This window comes from Apodemus sylvaticus, chromosome 22 (genome assembly GCF_947179515.1).
Source record: "Apodemus sylvaticus chromosome 22, mApoSyl1.1, whole genome shotgun sequence".
NCBI lineage: Eukaryota > Metazoa > Chordata > Mammalia > Rodentia > Muridae > Apodemus > Apodemus sylvaticus.
Window position 1 is genome coordinate 34300530 of NC_067493.1, and position 20803 is coordinate 34321332.

General features: G+C 51.7%; 3 protein-coding genes and 1 non-coding gene across 5 annotated transcripts in view; 2 read left to right on the plus strand and 2 right to left on the minus strand.

Annotated features, from left to right (window-relative positions):
* Window positions 1-2815: 2815 nt before the first annotated feature.
* Dnajc30 (DnaJ heat shock protein family (Hsp40) member C30) lies at window positions 2816-4156 on the minus strand. Its single transcript, XM_052168095.1, has one exon. It carries the CDS (start codon window positions 4127-4129, stop codon window positions 3470-3472), a length of 660 nt encoding a protein of 219 aa, XP_052024055.1. The 5' UTR covers window positions 4130-4156; the 3' UTR covers window positions 2816-3469.
* Window positions 4157-4238: 82 nt separating this feature from the next.
* Bud23 (BUD23 rRNA methyltransferase and ribosome maturation factor) lies at window positions 4239-14460 on the plus strand. The gene is made up of 12 exons (XM_052168094.1): window positions 4239-4355; window positions 4447-4484; window positions 6842-6937; window positions 7028-7110; window positions 7328-7424; window positions 8880-8976; window positions 10393-10443; window positions 11120-11205; window positions 11735-11780; window positions 12017-12075; window positions 13635-13724; window positions 13860-14460. The coding sequence occupies exons 1-12, from the start codon at window positions 4308-4310 to the stop codon at window positions 13912-13914; spliced, it is 846 nt and encodes a 281-aa protein (XP_052024054.1). The 5' UTR covers window positions 4239-4307; the 3' UTR covers window positions 13915-14460.
* LOC127673418 (small Cajal body-specific RNA 20) lies at window positions 13172-13304 on the plus strand. The gene has a single exon (XR_007975157.1). It is a non-coding gene; the product is annotated as a small Cajal body-specific RNA 20 (non-coding RNA).
* A 1433-nt stretch (window positions 14461-15893) lies between the features above and the next one.
* Stx1a (syntaxin 1A) overlaps window positions 15894-20803 on the minus strand; it is a 27544-nt gene continuing 22634 nt past the window's right edge. The window contains exons 9-10 of one of the 2 annotated variants that reach the window (XR_007975013.1): window positions 17742-17935; window positions 15894-17164 (exon numbers count right to left, since the gene is read on the minus strand). Coding sequence is in view for 1 of the 2 variants with exons in the window: in XM_052168139.1 (XP_052024099.1) it covers window positions 17087-17164; window positions 17742-17852 (189 nt within the window). In the remaining variant the exon portion in view is untranslated. The remainder of the gene's footprint in view (window positions 17165-17741; window positions 17936-20803) is intronic. The other variant, XM_052168139.1, reaches the window with a different exon arrangement.

Consider the following 20803-nt stretch of genomic DNA (forward strand, 5'->3'; position numbering starts at 1 on the left):
CTTAGATATAATAATACGTAAATCATTAGACCAGAGCGAGCGGGGAAGTCCTGAATTGAAATTCCCAGCATCCACATGATGGTTCACAACCATCAGTACAGCTACAGTGTTTTCATATACATAAATAAATAAATCTTAAAAAGGGGGGGCCTGTAGAGATGGCTCAGCAGTTAAGAGCACTGACTGCCCTTCCAGAAGTCCTGAGTTCAAATCCCAGCAACCACATGGTGGCTCACAACCATCTATAATGAGATCTGATGCCCTCTTCCAGTGTGTCTGAAGACAGCTACAGTGTACTTATATATAATAAATAAATTAATTAAACGAAAACAAACCTGTGGTTTTAGCAGAGGGCCACTCCTCCTCAACTCAGGCTCAGAGCATACTACCTAAGCTGTAAGTTGGATCTGCATGGGGCCCTGCTGAGGCACGTGCTTCCTATGATGTCATCCTCAGGCAGATGTAAGCGTGACCTCATCACAGGGAGGCTCTACAGAGACCTGTCCAAATCTGGAATTCACCCATTTTAATTAATTTATTTAGAGACTGAGTCTTACGTAGCCTAGGCTCGCCTTAAACTCTGTGTCTTGGGATGACCCTGAACTTTGGGCCCTCTTGCCTTTGCTGAGTGCTGTGATTACAGGTCTGCGCCACCACGCTCAGGGTGTGCAGTGCTGCAGTTGGAACCCAAGGCTCTGTAAGCACGCCACCCACTGAGCAGCACTCCCATTCTCTCCACCCTCACCCACTCAAGGCAATGGCTGAGGGAGCTCTATGACTTGCCAGCTGTTCCTTTCCTCTCTTCACGGGGTCTGGTGACCTTCCAGGAGACACATAGGTTCAAGACACAGGACCTCTCGTTTCCCAAGTGAGGGTTGGTGGCTGTTCTCGTGATGCTGTGGGGACTCTCCTGAGTCAAGCAGGACTCTTTTTTTTTCTACATTCATGTACATCATTTATGTTTATTTATCTTGTCTTGTGTGAGGCCTGAGGATGCACATGGGTAGACACGCCCTACTTATATGGAGGTTAGAGCGACGCTTCAGGGGTAAGTTCTCCCCTTCTATCATGTAGGTCCCAGGCATAGAGATCTCAGGTTGTTAGGCTTGGGGACCTGACAAACTCCTTAACCCGCTGAGCCACTTCATAGGTCCCCTTTTCTCTGTTTGAAACAGGGCCTCGCTGTGTAGCCCTATGTGGCCTGAGACTCACCATGGAGACCCGGCTGCTCCGCCAACCTGTGGAGGATCCTCCTGTTTCTGCCTTCCCAGGGCTGGGATTACAAGTGCGGAGCACCATGCCCAAGCTCTACCGTTCTTGAGACAGCCTTAAGCAGGAGACCTTCCTGCCTCAGCCTGCCACGTGCTGGGGTTATACAGACGCTGTCATGTCCTGTCTGGAGTCATACTGGAACCACGACAGAGGCCTGAGATGCACTGTGTGGCTGACATTCCAGGATGTGGGAGGAGTGAGGATGAGATCTGGTTGTATCAACACCGTGGTCGGTATTTTACTCAGTTTACCCATATACCATTTTAGAGGTCTGGCCAGAAGAGAGCGCCAGATCCCAGCACCCTTGTCTCTCTCTCTCTCTCTTTTTTTTAAAGATTTATTCATTTATTGTTATATCTAAGTACACTGTAACTGTTTTCAGACATACCAGTAGAGGGCATCAGACTCCACTACAGATGGATGTGAGCCACCATATGGTTGCTGGGATTTGAACTCAGGACCTTTGGAAGAGCAATCAGTGCTCTTAACCGCTGAGCCATCTCTCCAGCCCCCTGCACCCTTGTCTCTTATCTTCCCGGCTGGGCCTTCCTCTGTGCCTGCACTCATCTCTCCAGCCCTCCCCCCACTTCCAGGGGTTGGGGAAGAGCCCTAGAAGGCAGGACTAATGTCCACTGCCACGTTTACTCTTGCCAGGACAGAAAACCCTGTAAAGTCTTGGGAGATGGGAAACACACAACATTCCCAAGGGAACCACTTCCTGAAAGCCTCCTATATCCCTATGAGTCTGTGGCCCGTGCCTGAGGCCCTAGGACTCAGGAGCCTGAAGCAGGGGATAGAAAGTTCTAGGCCAGTCTGTGATACAAAGTCGCTATTGTTTCCCAAAATGTGCCAAGATCACAGGGCCATGAAGCCTGGTTTATGTGGTGCTGGGGGTGGAATCCAGAGATTTATGTATCTGACGCATGTGTTCTATCAACTGAGCCACAGCCTGAGCTCCACTGTAGTGGATCTGTAGTCTCTTGGCTTTGCACAGGGACCCTGCATGTCATTTTGTATCCTTTCAAAGACTGGTCTTGCTATGTGATCGTCACAACCCCCAGCCTCAGCCTCTCTGGATTACAGGCCTACCCTTCATCTATACCTTGACCAGTGAGCCTCCTGCTTCTTCTAGGCCCAAATTACTTAAACAGTCAAACCGCCTCCTTCGAGGGAGTTTACTTGTGGCCCTTGTGATCAGCACTGCAGATGCGAGGACCACACTCAGAAACTCAACCGGCAAATCTTGTCACAGTTAACAGGCTGCACACTTTGCAATAGCAAGTGGCTAGTGAAAGAAAGACCAAGGACAGGCATGCTGTTCCCAAGATGAAGTTGGCGCCAATAACACCACCCTATGCCACCACTGTGGAGCAGAGAATGAGAAATGGGGACAGAACTTGGGAGGGCAAATCATCTCCTGCTGTCAGGCTCACACAGCACCCAGAGCACTCCCGAGATAAACATGCACACAGGACTGTATTCCTCACCCGAAAGCCTTTGTTTTTTCTGGCTCCTACATAACAGAAATGCTGTGGCACAGACCTAAGGAGAAAAACTGGCAATTTTTTGACTTTTTTCTTAGCAGGGGAAGGGTGATGTGAAGAAATCAAAGCCGGGGCCTAAACCCAGTGCCTTTGGCTGCCAAGATCCACTCACTGAGCTACGACCCCAGAGTCTGCTGGATTGTTGATCAAGTCTCACCTGAGGGTTGGGGTAACACGGAAACAAATTTCACTCAAGTCCCCAAGAATTAAACCTTTTTGGCATCGGACAACCAGTCGTATTGCACGGTTCAGAGGTTACAGGGGAAGCACCACCTATTATACAGGCATGTGGCATGGGACAGGGCAAATCTTGCTCAGGGCTTCCGGATAAAACCTGCAGCAAGTGTCCTGGGAGTTGGCATCTGGAAGGTAACTTCGAGAAATGAACAGGCAGGCACCCAGGGCATTCTGGAAAGCACATAAATTTCTGGTGTTCATAGGAATCTTTATCCTGGGGCCTCGTTCTTGGCCACTGAAAAGTGCCTTTTTCTGGAACAAAGGAGAAGGATGTGTTGATCACTGGCCAGGCTGGAGGGTGTCAGGAAGGTCAAGAGAACACCACTAGAGGAAGTCAATTCAAACATAGACCAATAGTTCAAAGGTCTAGAAAGGCAGGTTTCTTCGGCTGGATCCCTTTCCCTCCTTTTCTCCGATTAAATACGAAACCCAACAAAGACGAAGATAACGAAAAGGACGACAAAGAAGGTGGCATCCCGGGTATCGTTCCAGCGGGATCCCTTGTTGGTCTTGTCCTCCTGTTTTTTGCGAAGGGCTTCCCTCCGGGCGCGAAGACGCCGCTCTCTCTCTAGCTGTTCTCCGTAGTGCGCCTGGTAGAAGGCGTCAAAGTCGAACATAGTGCGACTGCCGCCGGGAGAAGCCCGAAAGCCACTGTGAGCTCGAGGAGTGGAGGGAGGAGGGCGGGGAGGAGTGGGATCAGCCACGGGCGTCTTAGAGGGCTTGACACCAGGTCCACGCAGGTCCTGGTCACTGAGCAAACCTCGGTCATACTTGCGACGGAGGATGGTACTGCCCAAGACTAGATAAGCTTCGGAGATGCGCGTGAAGCGCTCGGCGGCCTCGGTGCTCCCGGGATTGCGATCCGGATGGTAGAGGAAGCTCTGCCGGTAGTACGCCGCTTTGATCTGTGCCTGCGTGGCCGTGGAGGGGACGCCCAGCAGCTCATAGAGGGCGGTGCGGGAATAAGTCCTCACTCGCGAGCATAAGCCTGTGGCCGAACTTTGAGGCAATCCCCGGACCTGCCACAATCTCCATAGCGGTGACAGGGGCCACCCTAGGCAGCGCGCGGCCGCCATGTTGTGGCGGCGCCGAGGCAGCCAATGGAAACCTCGAATCGTGAGTGGCGTTCCCGCTTTATAGCCAATCAAATAAAAGGAAAGGCGGGGAAAGTTTTGCCTGAAGCGGTCGCAGCTTGGTGACGTCAAAACATCGCGCCAGTCTCGCCGGTCCCAGCGTGTTACCATACCCTGCGTGATGGCATCTCGTAGCCGGAGACCCGAACACAGTGGACCGCCAGAGCTGGTGAGAGCCCCGCCGGGTCTTGGCGTTTTTCTAGAATGACTGCTTTTGGATTCTTCCCTTCAAACCCCATGTGTTTTTCTCTTCTCAACAGTTCTACGACCAGAATGAAGCCCGGAAATACGTTCGCAAGTGAGGATTGCTAGGCTGCTGAGCGGCATCACGGGGGTGGGGTGGGCGGGGGGGTCGAGATTGACAAGTCGCCCCGATTATGGGCGTTGCTTGGAAAGCTTGTACAATTTCGGAGTGTGTGTGTGTGTGTGTGTGTGTGTGTGTGTGAATTTAGTTCTGCCACAGGCAAAGAGTGAACTTTAAGCCACTGAGATCCTGGAAAGATCTTGCTACCTCGGTACTAGTGTGGGTGGTATATTCCTCTCCAGTTTACACTAGGTCGTTTAACAATATGTTTTAAATATGTGGTAAAGTAAGCCACAGTTAAAAGATACGAATAGGGCACTGTCATATTGTATAAGTGGTCTGTCACTGAGCAACACCTCCTGCCTCTTGCTTGGGGGTTTTTAAATAGAAGTTTTACCTTTGAGGCACACCCCTAGCCATTCAGTGGAGGATTCTGAAAAGCACTCTACCATTAGGCTGCAGCCCCAGAAGGAATCAGTACTATAAGAGGGAGGACATACTTATTGTGGGTTTCTTGCGGTCCTTATTTAAGGATTAATTGCACGATTTAAGTATTAATTGCACGGTCGCACCGAGTTGTCATGACAACCATGGACATAAATAATGTCTGAATCCTCTACGTGGCAGTTTATTTGGTTTTGTTTGTTTGAAACACGGTCTCATATGGCCTAGGGTGTTTTTGAACTTGCTATGTAGTGGAGGTGACAGAATTCCGGACCCTCTTGTCTCCACCTTACAAGTGGTAAGATTGCAGGCCTGGTCCAGCACGTATGGCTCTTTGAAGCACTATTTTGTGCGATTGTTTACCTTGGTTTTTGGAAAGGCCAGGTGTGACCATTTTGTTCAATATGGCAGTCAGTAGCTAGCTATTAAATTCTGTAAGTCTGGATGGCCTAATGTGAAGAAATGAATACCCCCCACATCTCACAACTTTATACTGATTACATATTGAAATAACATTTTGAGTATATTGGCCTAAAAGTCATTCTCTAATATAAATATAAAGAGTTAAGTTAATTGATTATAGTTTATTTTCCCTATTTTTTTTTTGAGATACAGTCACATTATCATATCCAGCTGGCCACACCCTTCTGCTTCTGCCTTCTGCATACTGGGATTATAGCCATGTACTACTATACTCTACTGTTCTCAGATTTACTGTCTCTTCCCCCACCTCCCTGGCTGGTCTTGAACTCACAGAGCTATGCCTGCCTCTGCCTCCCTGGGGATTAAACCTAGGGCCTCTTGTATGTTGGGCAACTGCTCTACCACTGAGCCACATGCCTAACAGTTGTTGTCCATTGTTGATCCTTGTGTGTGAAAGTAAGTATGGATGGTGATTCTGAGAGAACACATTCCTTATGTATGTATGTATGTATGTATGTATTTGGTTTTCCGAGACAGGGTTTCTCTGTATAGCCCTGGCTGTCCTGGAACTCACTCTGTAGACCAGGCTGGCCTCGAACTCAGAAATCCACTTGCCTCTGCCTCCCAAGTGCTGGGATTAAAGGCGTGTGCCACCACCGCCCAGTGAAGAGAACATATTCCTAAGGAATAAAGTGTGAAGGCCCGGTGGAGTTGTAGGTTGTCACTGACTGCTCATTTGCTGAGTGATTGGTTCTGTTTCTGTCAGCTTTACTGGAGAGGTGGATCAGTGGTTAGGAACACTGAATGTTCTTCCAGAGGACCCGGGTTCAGTTCCCAGCTCCCAGATGGCAGCTCACAACCAAGATCTGACATCCTCACACAGACATACAGGCATGCAAAACACCAAGGCACTGTATATATGAAAAAAATATATATACATATTATCATATATACATATATACAAACACATTTTAATAAAACGTGCACAATAAAATGACATGCGCCTTTGTCAGATGGACCTTTAGGACTACTTTACTGGTGTTGTTTGGAGGCAGGGTCTTGCCCAGGTTGGCCTTCAGTTCTTAGTCTTACCTCAGCTGCTTGAGTACAGAAATTTTGCGGAGCATCCACACCCGCCACGGGACTACTTCTAATAACTGCCTTTGAGTTTGTTGATATCGAGTTAGAATTGTAGTTTAAAATGTTGAGCACTGGCTGGCCAGACAGCTCAGGAGGTATTCCCAAGCTTTATGACATGAGTTCAATCCCTAGGAATTCATGTGGGAAGAAGAGAACCAAATTGAGCAGCTTGGCCTCTGACCTCCAGTGCTGCACACACACACACACACACACACACACACACACAAGGTACCTGCTGTAGCTCATCATTGCTTCTTTATTTTCCTGATTCTTTGGTCTAGCAGAAATATGACCTGGAATTCCTTAATCACTCCTATGTTTTCCTATATTTCTCTACTTCCTAGCTCACGGATGATTGACATCCAGACCAAGATGACTGAGCGAGCACTGGAGCTCCTGTGTTTGCCGGAGGGTCAGCCCTCTTATCTGTTAGACATCGGGTGAGGTCCTGGGCCCAGGTCCAGTGTCTGGGTCAGGGTGGAGGGTTTCTGCGGTTCAACAGCGTGAGTCTCAGTGGATCGTTCTTCCAGCTGCGGTTCTGGACTGAGTGGAGATTATATCTCAGAAGAGGGACACTACTGGGTGGGCATTGACATCAGCCCTGCCATGCTGGGTAAGTGTGTGCCCTGCCTTGAACCAAGGTCACTAACCCGTTTTGTGTGGAGCAGCTGAATTGGATTTTTGCTTGAGATAAGGTCTTGCTATATAGCCCAGGCTAGTCTCCAACTTGGGATACACCTGCCTCAGCCTCCCTGTTACTGAGAGCACAGGCCTGCCCACCACACCTGTCTGCGTCAGCTGTACCCATACTTTGTTTTCCTCCGATGTAGATGCCGCCTTGGACCGAGACACAGAGGGAGACCTGCTGCTAGGGGACATGGGCCAGGGCGTCCCTTTCAGACCCGGTTCTTTTGATGGCTGCATCAGGTGACAGTCTTTACCTGGTACTTTTAGTTTCAGAGATCAGCGTTTTCTAAACTGGGCTATATAGCAGTCACTGCATCACATTTAAAAACGTATGTGTTCTGGGGATCTGGCTCAGTGGCCACTGGGGCTTGTTAGCAAACCTGGCAAACGTGCGTTTGATATCCAGAGAGCACATGGCGGAGAGAAGAAGGTCCTGGAAAGTTACTGTGTGCGGTCCGTGCTTCAGCCAGGATGCAGGCACGGTGAATAATGTAATTCAACAAATGGACATGTTCTAAGATGTTTACATTTGTAAGGACAAAGACAGTTAAAATATAGTTGTGTGTGTGTGGGGGGGGTACAGACAATTGTAGTCAAGAGAGCTCCCTCAGGAGTTGGTCCTCAGACACTACCCTTAGTTTCAGTCAAGCTCTCATTGGCAAGATTCATTTATTTTTATTTCATGCACGTGTTGGCCTGTGTGCATGGGTGTGTACCACATGCGTGCCTAGTCCCTGTGGTTGCTCAAGGTCAGTGGCCAGTCCCCTGGAACTGGAGATGGTTGTGAACCACTGTGTGTGTGATGAGAACTGAACCTGTGTCTTGGAAGAGCAGCAGAAACCTAATCACTGATTGTCTCTCTAGCCCCTGAGTGTTAAAAACCAGCTCTGGAGTATTGAAATTAATGTTGGAAATATGAAATGTTGCTGCACATGGTTGTAGTCCCTGCACTTGGGAGGTGGAGGCAGGAGGATTAGCAGTTCAAGATCATCTGGCACATGAATTGGAGGCTAGGCTGCATAAGATCCTGGCTCAAAGTTAAAACAGTAATATTAAAGAAATATGAAGCATTTGTGTGTGGGTGTGTATTGTGTATGGGTGTGTGTTGTATGTGGGAGTGTGTGGTGGTGGTGGTGGGGGATAGATACTGTTTTGTTTTTAAAGACAGCATCTCACTATGTAGACTTATCTGGCCCAGACTCCCTATGTAGACTCACAGGGATCGACTTGCCTCTGCCTCCCAAGTGCTGGAATTAAATGTGTATACCCCCTGGCTGATGCGTTGGTTTGGATTTGTGGCGTTGGAGATCAAGCTGAAGGCCTCGCCCAGGCCAGGCTAGTAGGATGGCACTGTGGCTGGGTGTGAAGAGGGGTGGGCCTGAAGCAGAGGATGGAACTGCAGAGGGCTTGAGATAGCATGGTTTACAGCAGGTGGAAAGCGGCAGCCAAGGCCGGGCCTGAGTGCTGTCCGTTTGTCCTTTGGTGTGAGAGAATGAAGGGGTAGAAAATGTTTTCCTGGAATGGCTGAAGGAAGGAACTTCTTCCCCAAGTGGTCCTGTTGTAAAGAAGTGGTCAAGAGTGGCCTGGCCTCTGCAGGATGGGAGCCTCGGCAGCAGATTAGGTGGGTGATGGCAGAGGCCTCAGGAGGCCTCTGGGGAAGCATCACTCCCGCTTACGGGATCTCTTCCTTTTCAGCATCTCTGCTGTGCAGTGGCTCTGCAATGCAAACAAGAAGTCGGACGTCCCTGCCAGGCGCCTCTACTGCTTCTTTTCTTCTCTGTACTCTTCCCTGGTGAGTATAAGCTCACCTCGGCATGCATGTCTGTCTGTCTGTCTGTCATCCTTCCTGTTTGGTAAGTTGTAGGATGAAGTTGAAAGGTTCTATGATAAAGCTTCTAGGAAGGTAGCACACAACCTGTGGAGGCTCAGCTACGTGTTGTGGTGTAGACGTGGGATCCTAGCACTCGGAGGCAGAGGCGGGACAGTCTGCTGTTCAAGGCCAGCCTTCGATACATCGGAAGTTCAAAGTCAACCAGAGAGGTCTCAAAAATGCAAAAGACAAGCAGCCCATGTGCAAAAGGCTGACTTTGTGATCAAGCCCAGGCCCAGCATGGCCAGCCTCTGAGCCACTGAGTCAAGCGAGGAGACACATGTGGCACACATGGTCACCTGGCAGAGGCCCGTCCTTTACAAGTTCCTCCCATACCGCCTCTTTTTATTATTTATTTTTTTTAAGATTTATTTATTTATTTTATGTATGAGGACACTGTCTTGAGACACACCAGAAGAGGGCATCAGATCCCCATCACAGAGGGTTGTGAGCCACCGTGTGGTTGCTGGGAATTGAACTCAGAACCTCTGGAAGCGCAGTCAGTGCACTTAACCATTGAGCCACCTCTCCAGCCCTTCTCTAACTTTTTCTTTGTTTTGAAAACAAATATTTCTTAGCTGGGTGGTGGCATACACCCTTACTATCTGCACTCTGGAGGCACAGGCAGGCAGATCTCTGAGTTCAAGGTCAGCCTGGTCAACAGAGTGAATGCCAGGACAGTCAGGGCTACACACCTGTCTCTTGAAACAAAAAATCATGCCAGGCATTGTGGCATATACCTTTTACCTTCTTTTCTTTTTTTCTTTTGTTCTTATTTTCTCTTATTATATTACATGCGTGAATGTTTTGTCTGCATGTATATCTGTGCACCATATTCATGCTCGGTGTCTGCAGAGGCCCTTAGCAGGTCTTCTGGATCTGGGATTACAGATGGTCGTGAGCTGTCACATGGGTGCTGGGAATGGATCCTGGGTCCCCCAGAAGGGCAGCAGGTGCTCTTAACCACTGAGCCATCTCTTCAGCCCCTGGCAAACACCTGCAATCCCAGTACTTACAGGGTTAGTTGTGTTTATTGTCCCTTTTCTTTTGGGACAGGGACTTAAACTGTGTAGACAGGGCTGGACTTGAGCACATGGTGATCCTCCTACCTCTGCCACCAGAAGGCTTAGGTTCCAGACGTGCACCCCCTGGCCCCAATTTTTCTTCCCGCAGCTGTAAGTTAAACGTCTGCTTTGCCAGTATGCAGTCTGGAAGTTTAGGAGTCTTGGTGGTAGTGGTATTCTGAGCTGTAAGGATGGTGCCTTGCCCATGATGGGGGCGCTGTGGTCACGATTCCACAGAATGCTTATGTGGTTGTGACATTTCTGTTTTCTGCAGGTCCGCGGGGCCCGAGCTGTCCTGCAGCTGTACCCCGAGAACTCGGAGCAGGTGAGCAGTAGGTAGGGCTGCAGGGAGGGGAGCGTGTAGAACATAGAGCAGTTTTCTCCACTCAGCTGCCTTGGCACTGGGCACCATAAGGGCATGAGCACCCTTGTGATAGCACTGTGACCCCAGGTGGCTTCCCGAGAGGGGGTGTATCTCTAGGGGAGGCTGGAGTGTTGTTTTCTGTTGACAGGTGAGATGGTGGGGAACCTGGGGTTGGTTTAGGGTGCATTGGGACCTGGCCTCCATCTGTATCCCGGAGAGAGAAGAGAGAGTTAAGGGGATGCTGATGCTACCCATTTCCATGACCCAGCAGGTAGATAGGGGCAGGTAAGAGGGTCTCAGCGGCTCCGCCCTGTGTGACGGAAGTGAGGAATTCTGTAGTAGCAGAACCAAGGCGCTCTAGTCCGCCTCAGTCATTTCCTGAGGGCCGGGAGAGGGGTCCCTGGGCCAGACCTCAGGAGTAACCAAAACTGCTTTGTTCTGATAGTCCTCAGGGTGGGGCTGCTGAGACTGGCTACATCCTGAATTCTGCCTTGATGGTACTCTAGGCCTCGGGGATGAGAAAGGTCTAGCTAGACAGTGCTTTAGAGTCTGACCAGTGAGAGCTGAGGACATCTCCAGCTTTCGTCGCTTTCTTGACCCTGCTGTCCCATTGTCCATTCCTGACCCCTCTCCTCAGCTGGAGCTGATCACAGTCCAGGCCACGAGGGCAGGCTTCACTGGCGGCGTGGTGGTGGACTTCCCCAACAGTGCCAAAGCGAAGAAGTAAGTTCCGGGCTGGGCGACGGCTCAGTGGCTGACGCTCCTGCTTTGTGAGCAGGCGGGCCTGAGGGCCTGTTTCCAGCACTCGTGTTAAAAAGCCAGGGGTGGTGCTTGCTGGTAATCCTGGGAAATGAAGATAGGCAGATCTCCGGAGAACCGCTGCTGGGCCAGCCTAGTCTACTTAGTGAGCTCTCGGGTAGTGAGACATCCTGACAAAGGAGGTGGACAGTGACTTGGGAATGACAGCCGAGGCTGACTTCTGACTTCATGTGTATGACAGACACAGCAAGTGCCAGGACCAAGAGCTCTCTCCACAGCATTGGGCCCTTTCAGGCTATGGAGTAGTCAGAGGAATGCTGGGTAGGTGGGCAGGGCCACAGACGATGTAGGACAAGGACTTGGGTCCTTTCAGGCTACGGAGTAGTCAGAGGAATGCTGGGTAGGTGGGCAGGGCCACAGACGATTTAGGACAAGGACTCTGTCCTGCTGCTAGGCCTTGTGAACCAGGCTTCCTGCTGCCCTCTCATTTCAGGTTCTACCTCTGTCTGTTTTCTGGGCCTTCCACTTCCCTGCCAAAGGTAAGGAAGGGCCTGGGGCTTCCTGACACAAGAGCATGCTGGGAGGGCTGCTGTGGTTAGGGTTCCCCAGTCCCCTGCATACAGAGCCGGCTATCTGAGACTTCTGCAGGTCCTGGGAGGGAACTCCCACCCGGGTGGCCTGTCTTTCGGGCCTGTTGGGCTTACAGGCCTGGACGCACAGGTTTCTGTGTTGGTCAGTGAGCTTCAGGGTGACTTAAGAGCTTTGTTTCCTGCAGGGGCTGACCGAAAGTCAGGATGCAGACCAGGCCTCCGAGTCCGCTTTCACCAGTGAGCGGTAAGCGCCCAGGTGTGGGGGCCAGGCAGGCAGCGGCTGGGAAGTACTCTCCGCATTTACCTTAGACACAGTCGCAGCACCGTAGTGTAAGGACCAGGCCCCCATAAGATCCGTGGAGGGGATTGGGTGCCTGTGCCTCCTCCACAAAGCTGAGTAGAAGAAGCATCTAGAAGAGTCCCAAAGCTCAACGGGGAATGAGCGGGGGACCATGAGTGGGGGAGGGTCGGGGCCAGGCTCGTGTAGCAAGCTCCAGAACCTTCTGAGCCCTCTCACCTGCCCCGTTCCATTTTACTAAGAAAAGAAACAGTTTTCCACATGGTCTCCCCATTCCTGGCACCCATGGTCACTTCCCCTTTCCTTTCCATCTCAGTGACCTTCTCTTCCCTGGGTAGTGACTCCGTCTTGTCCCCACTCACGCTCTGCCCACAGGGTGTTCTCTTTGCTCATTGGCCCTTGCACATTGGCAGTAACCTCTGACCTCTGACCCTTGCCCACTCTGGGTCCTTTCTTACCTTCCCTGCTCATTCCCCATTGAGCTTTGGGACTCTTCTAGGTGTCTCTACCCCGCTTTGCAGAGGGAGCACAGGGCACCCAGTGCCCTCCGTGCATCTGAGGGTCAGTGAGTGGGAAGGCTGCCAGCCCATCCCTGCCCTTTGGGGCTTTTCCATCCGTCTTCCCTTTCTTCCCTCCCTGTCTTCACAGCGGCTAGGGGCCTCCCGGATTCCCTCACAGCCATGCTTACACATCCCGCATGGTGGTGTCACTGCTGCTGTAACTGACCTCACTAACTCCTGCTGTTCACCTGGTCACAGAGGAGGGAAGGCTTTTGGTCCAACCTGGACTTCCTTCCATGGCTCCCTCCTGCACACAGCCCCTTCCCTGCCACAGATACTGAGGCGCTCTTGGACCCATGCTTTTGCTCTGCTGGGGAGGGGTTGGTAAGGCCAGGTCGTGGCCCTTGCCAGCACCCGGGGGCCTCGGTCTGCACTGAAGCAGTCGGCAGCTCTCCTTCAGGCTAGACTTGAACACTTCATCCTAGCAGCCGATGCAGCAGGGAGTGCGTCTGTGGGTGGGCGAGCGGCACCTGTCTTCCTTGGGCCTCTTGTCCATTGAGCTGTGGGGATCATGTTCTTCCTCAGCCAGGGCTGGAGGCCGAGATCAGCCTGTGAGGAGCATTCTCGTCAGGGCTGCTATGAGCAGGCAGCCTTGTTTTCCGGCCTCAGACACTGACAGGCTGGGGTGGGGGTGGGGTAGACGCTGGCTTCTGTATTCCGAGCCCCAAGGCGCACGTTAAGTGGCAACACCAGGCTGGGCAGGTACCGTGGCTTCCCGTGGACATGACCAGGCTTTGAGTCACTCCTTCCTGGAGTCACTCCACAGACACAAGGCCATCTACCCAGTGACACCTTGCAGGGGCAGGGACCACGCCCCACAGCTCTGCTAAGTCAGGGTTTTGATTCTGTTGCTGAGGAGTCTAGAGTGGAAATCACAGGCAGGAAGAAGGAGCCTCGGGGCTCCCCTGTGCACAGCTTAGCCATCCTCCCTCTGTCTCTGGCCAGAGCTCCACACAAGAAGGCACGGAGGGACCTGGTGAAGAAGAGCCGCGAGTGGGTCCTAGAGAAAAAGGAGAGGCGCAGGCGCCAGGGCAAGTGAGTACCACTGGGGATGGATGGCGGGCGGGCAGGTGGGCAGGGAGGGTGCTGCGGCCCCAGAAGTTACCTGCTGTAGAGGCCTCAGGTCTCGTCATTCTCCTGAGGCCAGCCTGTCTGTCTGTCTGTCTGCAGGGAGGTCAGACCTGACACCCAGTACACCGGCCGCAAGCGCAAGCCCCGCTTCTGAGGGCGCTGCATCTAGTCAATTGGAGAGCCTGGCCACCCACGCCTGCATCCAGTCCTGCAGACGGCCCTGGCCATCCACTCTGTTCAGAGAGTGGGAGCTCTCCAACCCAGGACCTGCCTCTGAGGAATTTTCTGGACTGAACTGTTTACCTCAGCACCTAGCAACATAGTATTTTAGAAAAGTTGGAAAGCTCTGAAAATATTTTTTCACTAAAAGAGTTCTGGGGATCTGGATTTGGCAGCTCAGATCCTTTAATCCCAACACCCTCCTGGGAGTCTGAGACAAGAAGATGGAAAGTTCCAGGCCAGTCTGGATTACACAGCAAAAACCTGTTTTAAAAAACCGAAAAGCCAGGCTGTGGTGGCGCACGCCTATAATCCCAGCACCCTGGAAAGCAGAGGCAGGAGGATTTCTGAGTTCAAGGGCAGCCAGGGCTACACAGAGAAACCCTGTCTCGAAAACCAAATCCAAAAATACAAAAAAAAAATTTTTTTTTCTAAGATTGTTTTATTTTGTCCTAAATGCATTAAATTACTTTTTAAGTAACTGGTGTCCCTGGCTCTGCATGAGCCTGTGTCTCAGGTTCCTCTGTTGGGGACTACTGCATGGCTGCCAGGCAGGACCTGGATTTACAGCCTGGAATGGACAGAAGCATTCTTGCGACTTGCGAAGGGCATAGGTGGGCGCCTGAATCGGGCCTCATCTCGCGTGTCACTTCATCACCCAGGGTGGGGAAGGGGGCTTGGCAGTTTGAGGTATATACTGAGTCAGGCTCTGGGATGTGGTATCCAACAGCCATCCAAGATGGCAGGGGAGGGAGGGGCGCTGAGGACAGCTGATAGCTATATTCTGTGAGCCCTAAGAGGGAGAGACTCCAGCTGGGCTTAGCATGGCAGGAAGGCACTGAACAGGGAGGGAGGGCAAGGGCCACAGCCTTAGCCCCCTGAGGGGCCTCTCCCAGGGACCAGGTCGGAGACTAGGGTCACTGGGTACAGTTTCTGCCAAGCAATAGAGGATCCAGAGGCCCAGGACCCACGTGGGGATGGATGCAGTAGCACTGCTAGATGTGAGTTAGGCAGAATTCCGGAAACTCCTGGGTCAGCTATGCCGAGGGAACAGAAGATCCTGTCTGCCTTGAACAAGGGAAAAGCTGAGGACCAAAGTTGTCCTTGGGTCTCTCCACGCGTGTGCACATGCTCAGGTGCACATGTGCACTTTTTTCTTTAAGGGGCCGGAGAGATGGCTCAGTGGTTACAATCATTTATTGCTCTTCCAGAGGACCTGATTTTGGTTTTCAACAACTCACATTGGGCATGCATAATACGAATTACCCCAGGCCCAGGGGGTTCAGCACTCTCCTCTGGCTGCCACAGCAGTGCTCCCGCAACAGACACGCACTCATAGACAGCCAGGTTTGGTGGTGCTCCCTTTTAATCCCAGCACCTGGGAAGCAGAGCGGGCGGATCTCTGAATTTGAAGCCAGCCTAGACTGACTATATGGTAAGTTCTAGAACAGCCAGCCAGGGCTACCTAGTGAGACCCTGTCTTAAAAACAAGCAAAACTTAGAAACAAGATCTGTAAGCTGGAGAGAAGGCTCAGCGGGTAAGAACATTTGTTGTTTATGCAGAGAAACTGGAATTGGTTCCCATAAATCCAGTTGCAGGGAATCCAACCCACTTTCCCGACCTCTTAGAGCCCCAGGCAAACGCATACATGCTGGTAAGACATTCATATAGACGAGAGAGACCCGGAACCTTGCCTTTGATAGGCAAAGGCTTTGGCTTCCTCTAGGTAAGGATGTGGGGTTCTGGGCCTGTCTCAAAAGCCCAGATGTTATCCACTGACCACCCAGAGGCAAATGGAGACCTGTGTGTTGAGGAAGGATCCAGCTCTGAGCCTCTTCCCCATCAGCACCTCGGTGGTTGATTCCCCATCCCCTACACTGCAGGTGGAAAAGAAATTCCAAACAGAGGCTCGCTACAGATACAAATGTTTATTCTACATAAAAATCTCACAAAATGGGCAGCTGGTTGTACCAAGACCTTTGGTGAAGGGATAAAGGGGGTGGGGGTGGCCGTGAGAGAAGGCAGCACGGACAGTGGTCACAGTCACCGGGCAGGAGCAAAGCTGGGGGAAAGGGGGCACATGGACACGGCCCCAGCCCCGCTGCATGCACTCGCATGCATTCTCCTTGCCTGTGGACGAGAGAGGGGTCCTGGGGCAGGGGGTACAGTCTTGACTCCGAGAAGCCCCAAGATGGCAGGGGAAGGAAGTGGGGAGCCCCCTCCCCAGCTGGCTGCTGAATACTGCATCCAGTACACCTGACACCACGTGGCACATCAATGGGAGACTGGGGGACAGGGTGAGCCTGCAGGCCCAAAGTGACACCTGGCTTTTCAGAGCATGGGAACCACTGTCCCCAACATGCAACTCTGGTCACAACTTAACATGCCCGTTAGAGACTATGGCCTGCTCCACCTCTGCAGCTCGAAGCAAGGCTGGAGACGGTACGCCTCTTAGGAAAGCCCAGGAACATGACTCCCAGGGCTGTGGTAAGGGCAGCTGAGGCCAGAGACATTGTCAGGTTTTGCCCAAAGAAGGGGTACTGGGTGCTCCTAGCACACCAGCAGCCGTGGCACCCTGAGCCTCCTGCCAGTGGACAGCTACCAAGGACTCAGCGCTGAGCTAGCCCCACCCCTAACCTGAAAAGCAGCACCATGTGACCAGCTGGTCCCCACCCTCCAGGTGCCTTGGCATGGTGAGGAGAGCTGGAGGGGCCAGAGGGCAGGGCAGGTGAGGGCAAGGTTGGGGTCCAGAAAGGAGCCTGAGTGCCAGGGAGGAGCAGACCCCAGGCCTGAAGAAAGGCGGACCTGGCCAGGGCCCGAGTCTTGCCCGCATTGGCCTGTACGCAGCCCCTCTGGCTGTTCCCAATCCTGTTCCCCTCTGCCTCCTGTACAGACACACACTGTCACAAGATCATGCACACGACACGGCTTGGGGCAGGGTGGTGGGGACGGGAGTCTCATGGCAGAGAGGGGGCAGTGTTGGATGGGAGGGTAAAGGACTCCCAGCCAGAAGGCAGGAGTGGGGAGGGGCAACCCAGCTAGGTGCAGCAGCCAGGGGCCTCCTCAGGGAGACCCATCCAGAATGGAGCAGTGCGAGGGGTGGTTTCTATCCAAAGATGCCCCCGATGGTGGAGGCGATGACGATGCCCAGAATCACACAGCAAATGATGATCATGATCTTCTTCTGCAGGGACACAAAAGGCAGGCCTCAGAAAAGCAGTGGGGGTACAGTGAGGAGGAAACTAGAATGAGGGCTCGTGCTGGTGTTGAATAGTAGAGCGCTAGCCTAGAATCCCCAGGGAGGGGCTGGGGGCGTGGCTCAGTGGCAGAGCCCCTGCCTAGAATCCCCCAGTGAGGAGCTGGGGGCGTGGCTCAGTGGTAGAGCCCCGCCTAGAATCCTCCAGAGGGGCTTGGGGCGTGGCTCAGTGGTAGAGCCCCTGCCTAGAATCTCCCAGGGAGGGGCTGGGGGCGTGGCTCAGTGGTAGAGCTATTGTCTAGCATTTGCTAGATCCTGGGTTCCATCTCCAATATGGATCCTCAATATGGGACAAATTAAAACAAAACAAAGAAAACAACCAAAAATCAGTGAAATGAGAGCTGGATTCTGGAGGGTCAGGACTACGATGGGGGTGGCCTAGAATGGATTGCTGATGAAGAAGTGAAGGCTATGGTTGGAGCTTCTGAAAACGGGTCAAGGCAGGCGGGGAGGGGATCCCACGGTCGGGGGACTCCCTGGGCCTTAAGCAGAGCTGGCCACTGACCCTGCGCGCCTTGCTCTGGTACTTGACGGCCTTCTTGGTGTCTGACACAGCCCTCTCCACGTAGTCCACAGCGTGCTCCACATTGTACTCGATCCTGTCAATCATCTCCCCCTGCAGGACCAGGGGTACCCAAGGTCCAGGCCTCCCTCCTCAGGACCAGGAGGGAGCGCAGGGTCGGGGTTCGGGACAGTCTCCTGAAGTCAGAGAGAGAGAAAGAGAGCGCTGTGTGAGGAGGGCATGCGGCCTCTGGGGGAAGGGGGGGAGGGGCGGGGCGGCACCAGGCCAGGCATCCTGAGTACGAGACATGCCAGGAGCAACCCCCACCTGTCCCCAACAGCAGGCAGCCTGGGGTGTGGAATTGGCCATGCAGACAAGGTAGAGGACCATGCAGAGGGTGGTCAGCTGTGACCCTAGGAAATGGACAATGCCAGGCAAAGGCAGGGCAAGGGTGGGCGGGTCACAGTCTGTTGCTTTCCCTGGCTAAGGCTTGCTTACCAGGTGAGCATGGGCAGGCCTCTACTCCTTTCTTAGGAGGACAGTTCCCACAAAGCTCAATGTCTGCTGTCTTCAAATGCTGAAACTCTCTGGCCCGCTCCCACAGTCCTCTTTGGGTCCCAAGTCCTTCATCTGAGCCTGACACTGCCCCACAAGACTTACAACCATGTTGGATCTCAGTCTAAGTCTGATGTCTTCTCCTCAAGGTTTCTTAGGAGAACACAGCACTTTCCTCAGACCCACTGCTTATATCATACTCACCCCTAGAACCCTTGGTCTAGCCCGGCACTCAAGAGATTGAGAAAAGACCAGGAGTTCAGGGCTAGCCTGGGCTACACAGCAAAACGCTTTCTTACAAAGGTAAAAGAAATCACAAAACACATAACACCCCTAAAGACCAGAACAGACGAACAAACAACAATAACAAAACTTCAACAAAGCCAGGTGTGGTGACAGCTAAAATTTTAGCACTGAGGAGACCCAGACAGGGTCCCAAGTTCAAAGTCTAGCTTGGGCTAAAGAGTAAGATTATTTCACAAAGGCAAAAAGAACCAAACCAAATCCAAACTAAAAAGTCGACAATAAAATCCACATGAGCGAAGCCAGACATGGTGGCTCACCCCTGTAATCCCAGCACGCAGGGACAAGGATGGCCACAGGTTTGAGGCCAGCCAAGGCTAGAGGGGAAGACCCTGACTCAGAACAACAGCACGGGGCTGGAGTGGAGATGTAACTCAGTTGCCGTCACGGTTGCCTAGCATGCGGGAAGGCCCACGTGTGATCTCCAGCACCGTGGCCACTGAAGTCGTACAGGCCCGGGGCCCATCGTTTGGGAGACAAGGGAACAGCAGGTCAAGGTCCAGAAGGTGCGGTGCCTTAGTGGAAAAAAGCTGATTGCTGCCAGAGTTCAACCCTTGACCTCACATGATAGAGAGGAGAGAACGTTCTCCTGCAAGCGCAAATGGATACAGACATAGACAGACACACAGACACACGGATATAAAAAAAGTTGTTGGTTTTTTTTAATAATTTTTTTTAAATGTTCAGTGTGGGGCTGGAGAGATGGCTCAGTGGTTAAGAGCACTGACTGCTCTTCCAAAGTTCCTGAGTTCGAATCCCAGCAGCCACATGGTGGCTCACAACCATCTGTAATGAGATCCGATGCCCTCTTCTGGAGTGTCTTACGACAGCTACAGTGTACTTACATATAATAATACATAAATCTTTTAAAAAATGTTCAATGTTAGACTGGAGAGATGGCTCAGTGGTTATGTGTTTCCAGTCCCAGCACCTCCGTGGCAGATCACAACAATCTATAACATCAGTCCCAGGGGATCAGACACCCTCTTCTGGCCTCCATGAGCTCCAGACACTTAGTACACAGACAAGTACTGTACACAGACAAGTACTGTACACAGACAAAACACCCATACACATTAAAATAATAAATGAAAAATTTTTTTAAAAAGTCAAGGTTGGGCTGGTGAGGCTTAGCAGTTAAAAGAACACTGGGTGTTCTTCTAGAGATCTGGGAGTTTGATTCCCAGTACCAGATGGTAGCTCACAACCATTTATAAAGGGATTTGATATTGACACCCTTTCCTGGCATGCAGGTGTACATGCAGACAGAATACTCATACATTAAAAAAAAAATACAAAAAACCAAAACAACAATAAAACCAAATAAATAAATGCTAACAGGGGGCTGGAGAGATGGCTCAGCAGTTAAGAGCCAGTTAAGGACTACTCTTCCAGAGGTCCTGAGTTCAAATCCCAGCAACCACATGGTGGCTCACAACCATTCGCTATGAGATCTGATGCCCTCTTGTGGAGTGTCTGAAGACAGCTACAGTGTACTCACATACAATAAACAAACAAGCAAACAAATAAATAAATAAATAAAATTTTATAAGATTTTGACAAAACACCAAAGTTCAAGGCCATCGTAAGCTACCTAAGTTTGAGGCTAGCGTAGCATATACAAGACCTGTCTCCAGGTCTTGTATATACAAAACACATCCGACAGGGGCCAAAGAAACAAATGAAAAGTCTCATTCATATATCCGACACCGCCAGTCAGCACCTCCTCTGTCTCCAACTGCGGGTTGCCCTGACCACGCCCAGCGTCCCACAGTCTGCCTTTCTCCTCAAGCTGAGCCTGTCGCTGAGCTCTTGGGACTGCTGGTCCCCTCGCCTGGGTGACACTGCTCACTGCTCCTGGGAGCCCCGCCCAGCTGGTCCCTTTCCCCCCCATACACGAGTGTCTGTTGGGACAAAAGGAAGCTTTGAGTAGGCCAAGTCCTGAGTGAATGTATATCATGCCACGGGTACAGCCTCTCATCCGCACGTGGAAGACAGAACAACCACATCTCTATGAGTTCAAGACCTACCTTGGTCTATACAGCAAGATATGGTCTCAAAAAATGCTTTTAAAGATTTATTTATTTATTTAACGTATAAGAGTACATTATAGCTGACTGATGTTTGTGAGCCATCACGTTCATACTGGGAATTTGAACTCAGGACCTCCGCTCACTCTGATCAGCCCCACTCATTCCGGCGCCAGC

Bases quoted from the DNA above. Each gene is read 5' to 3' on its own strand.
- Dnajc30 (XM_052168095.1), bottom strand. From the start codon at position 4,129: ATGGCGGCCGCGCGCTGCCTAGGGTGGCCCCTGTCACCGCTATGGAGA.
- Bud23 (XM_052168094.1), top strand. From the start codon at position 4,308: ATGGCATCTCGTAGCCGGAGACCCGAACACAGTGGACCGCCAGAGCTG. The intron at 4,356-4,446 runs GTGAGAGCCCCG...TCTTCTCAACAG, and splicing joins ACAGTGGACCGCCAGAGCTG to TTCTACGACCAGAATGAAGC. The intron at 7,425-8,879 runs GTGACAGTCTTT...CTTCCTTTTCAG, and splicing joins TCTTTTGATGGCTGCATCAG to CATCTCTGCTGTGCAGTGGC.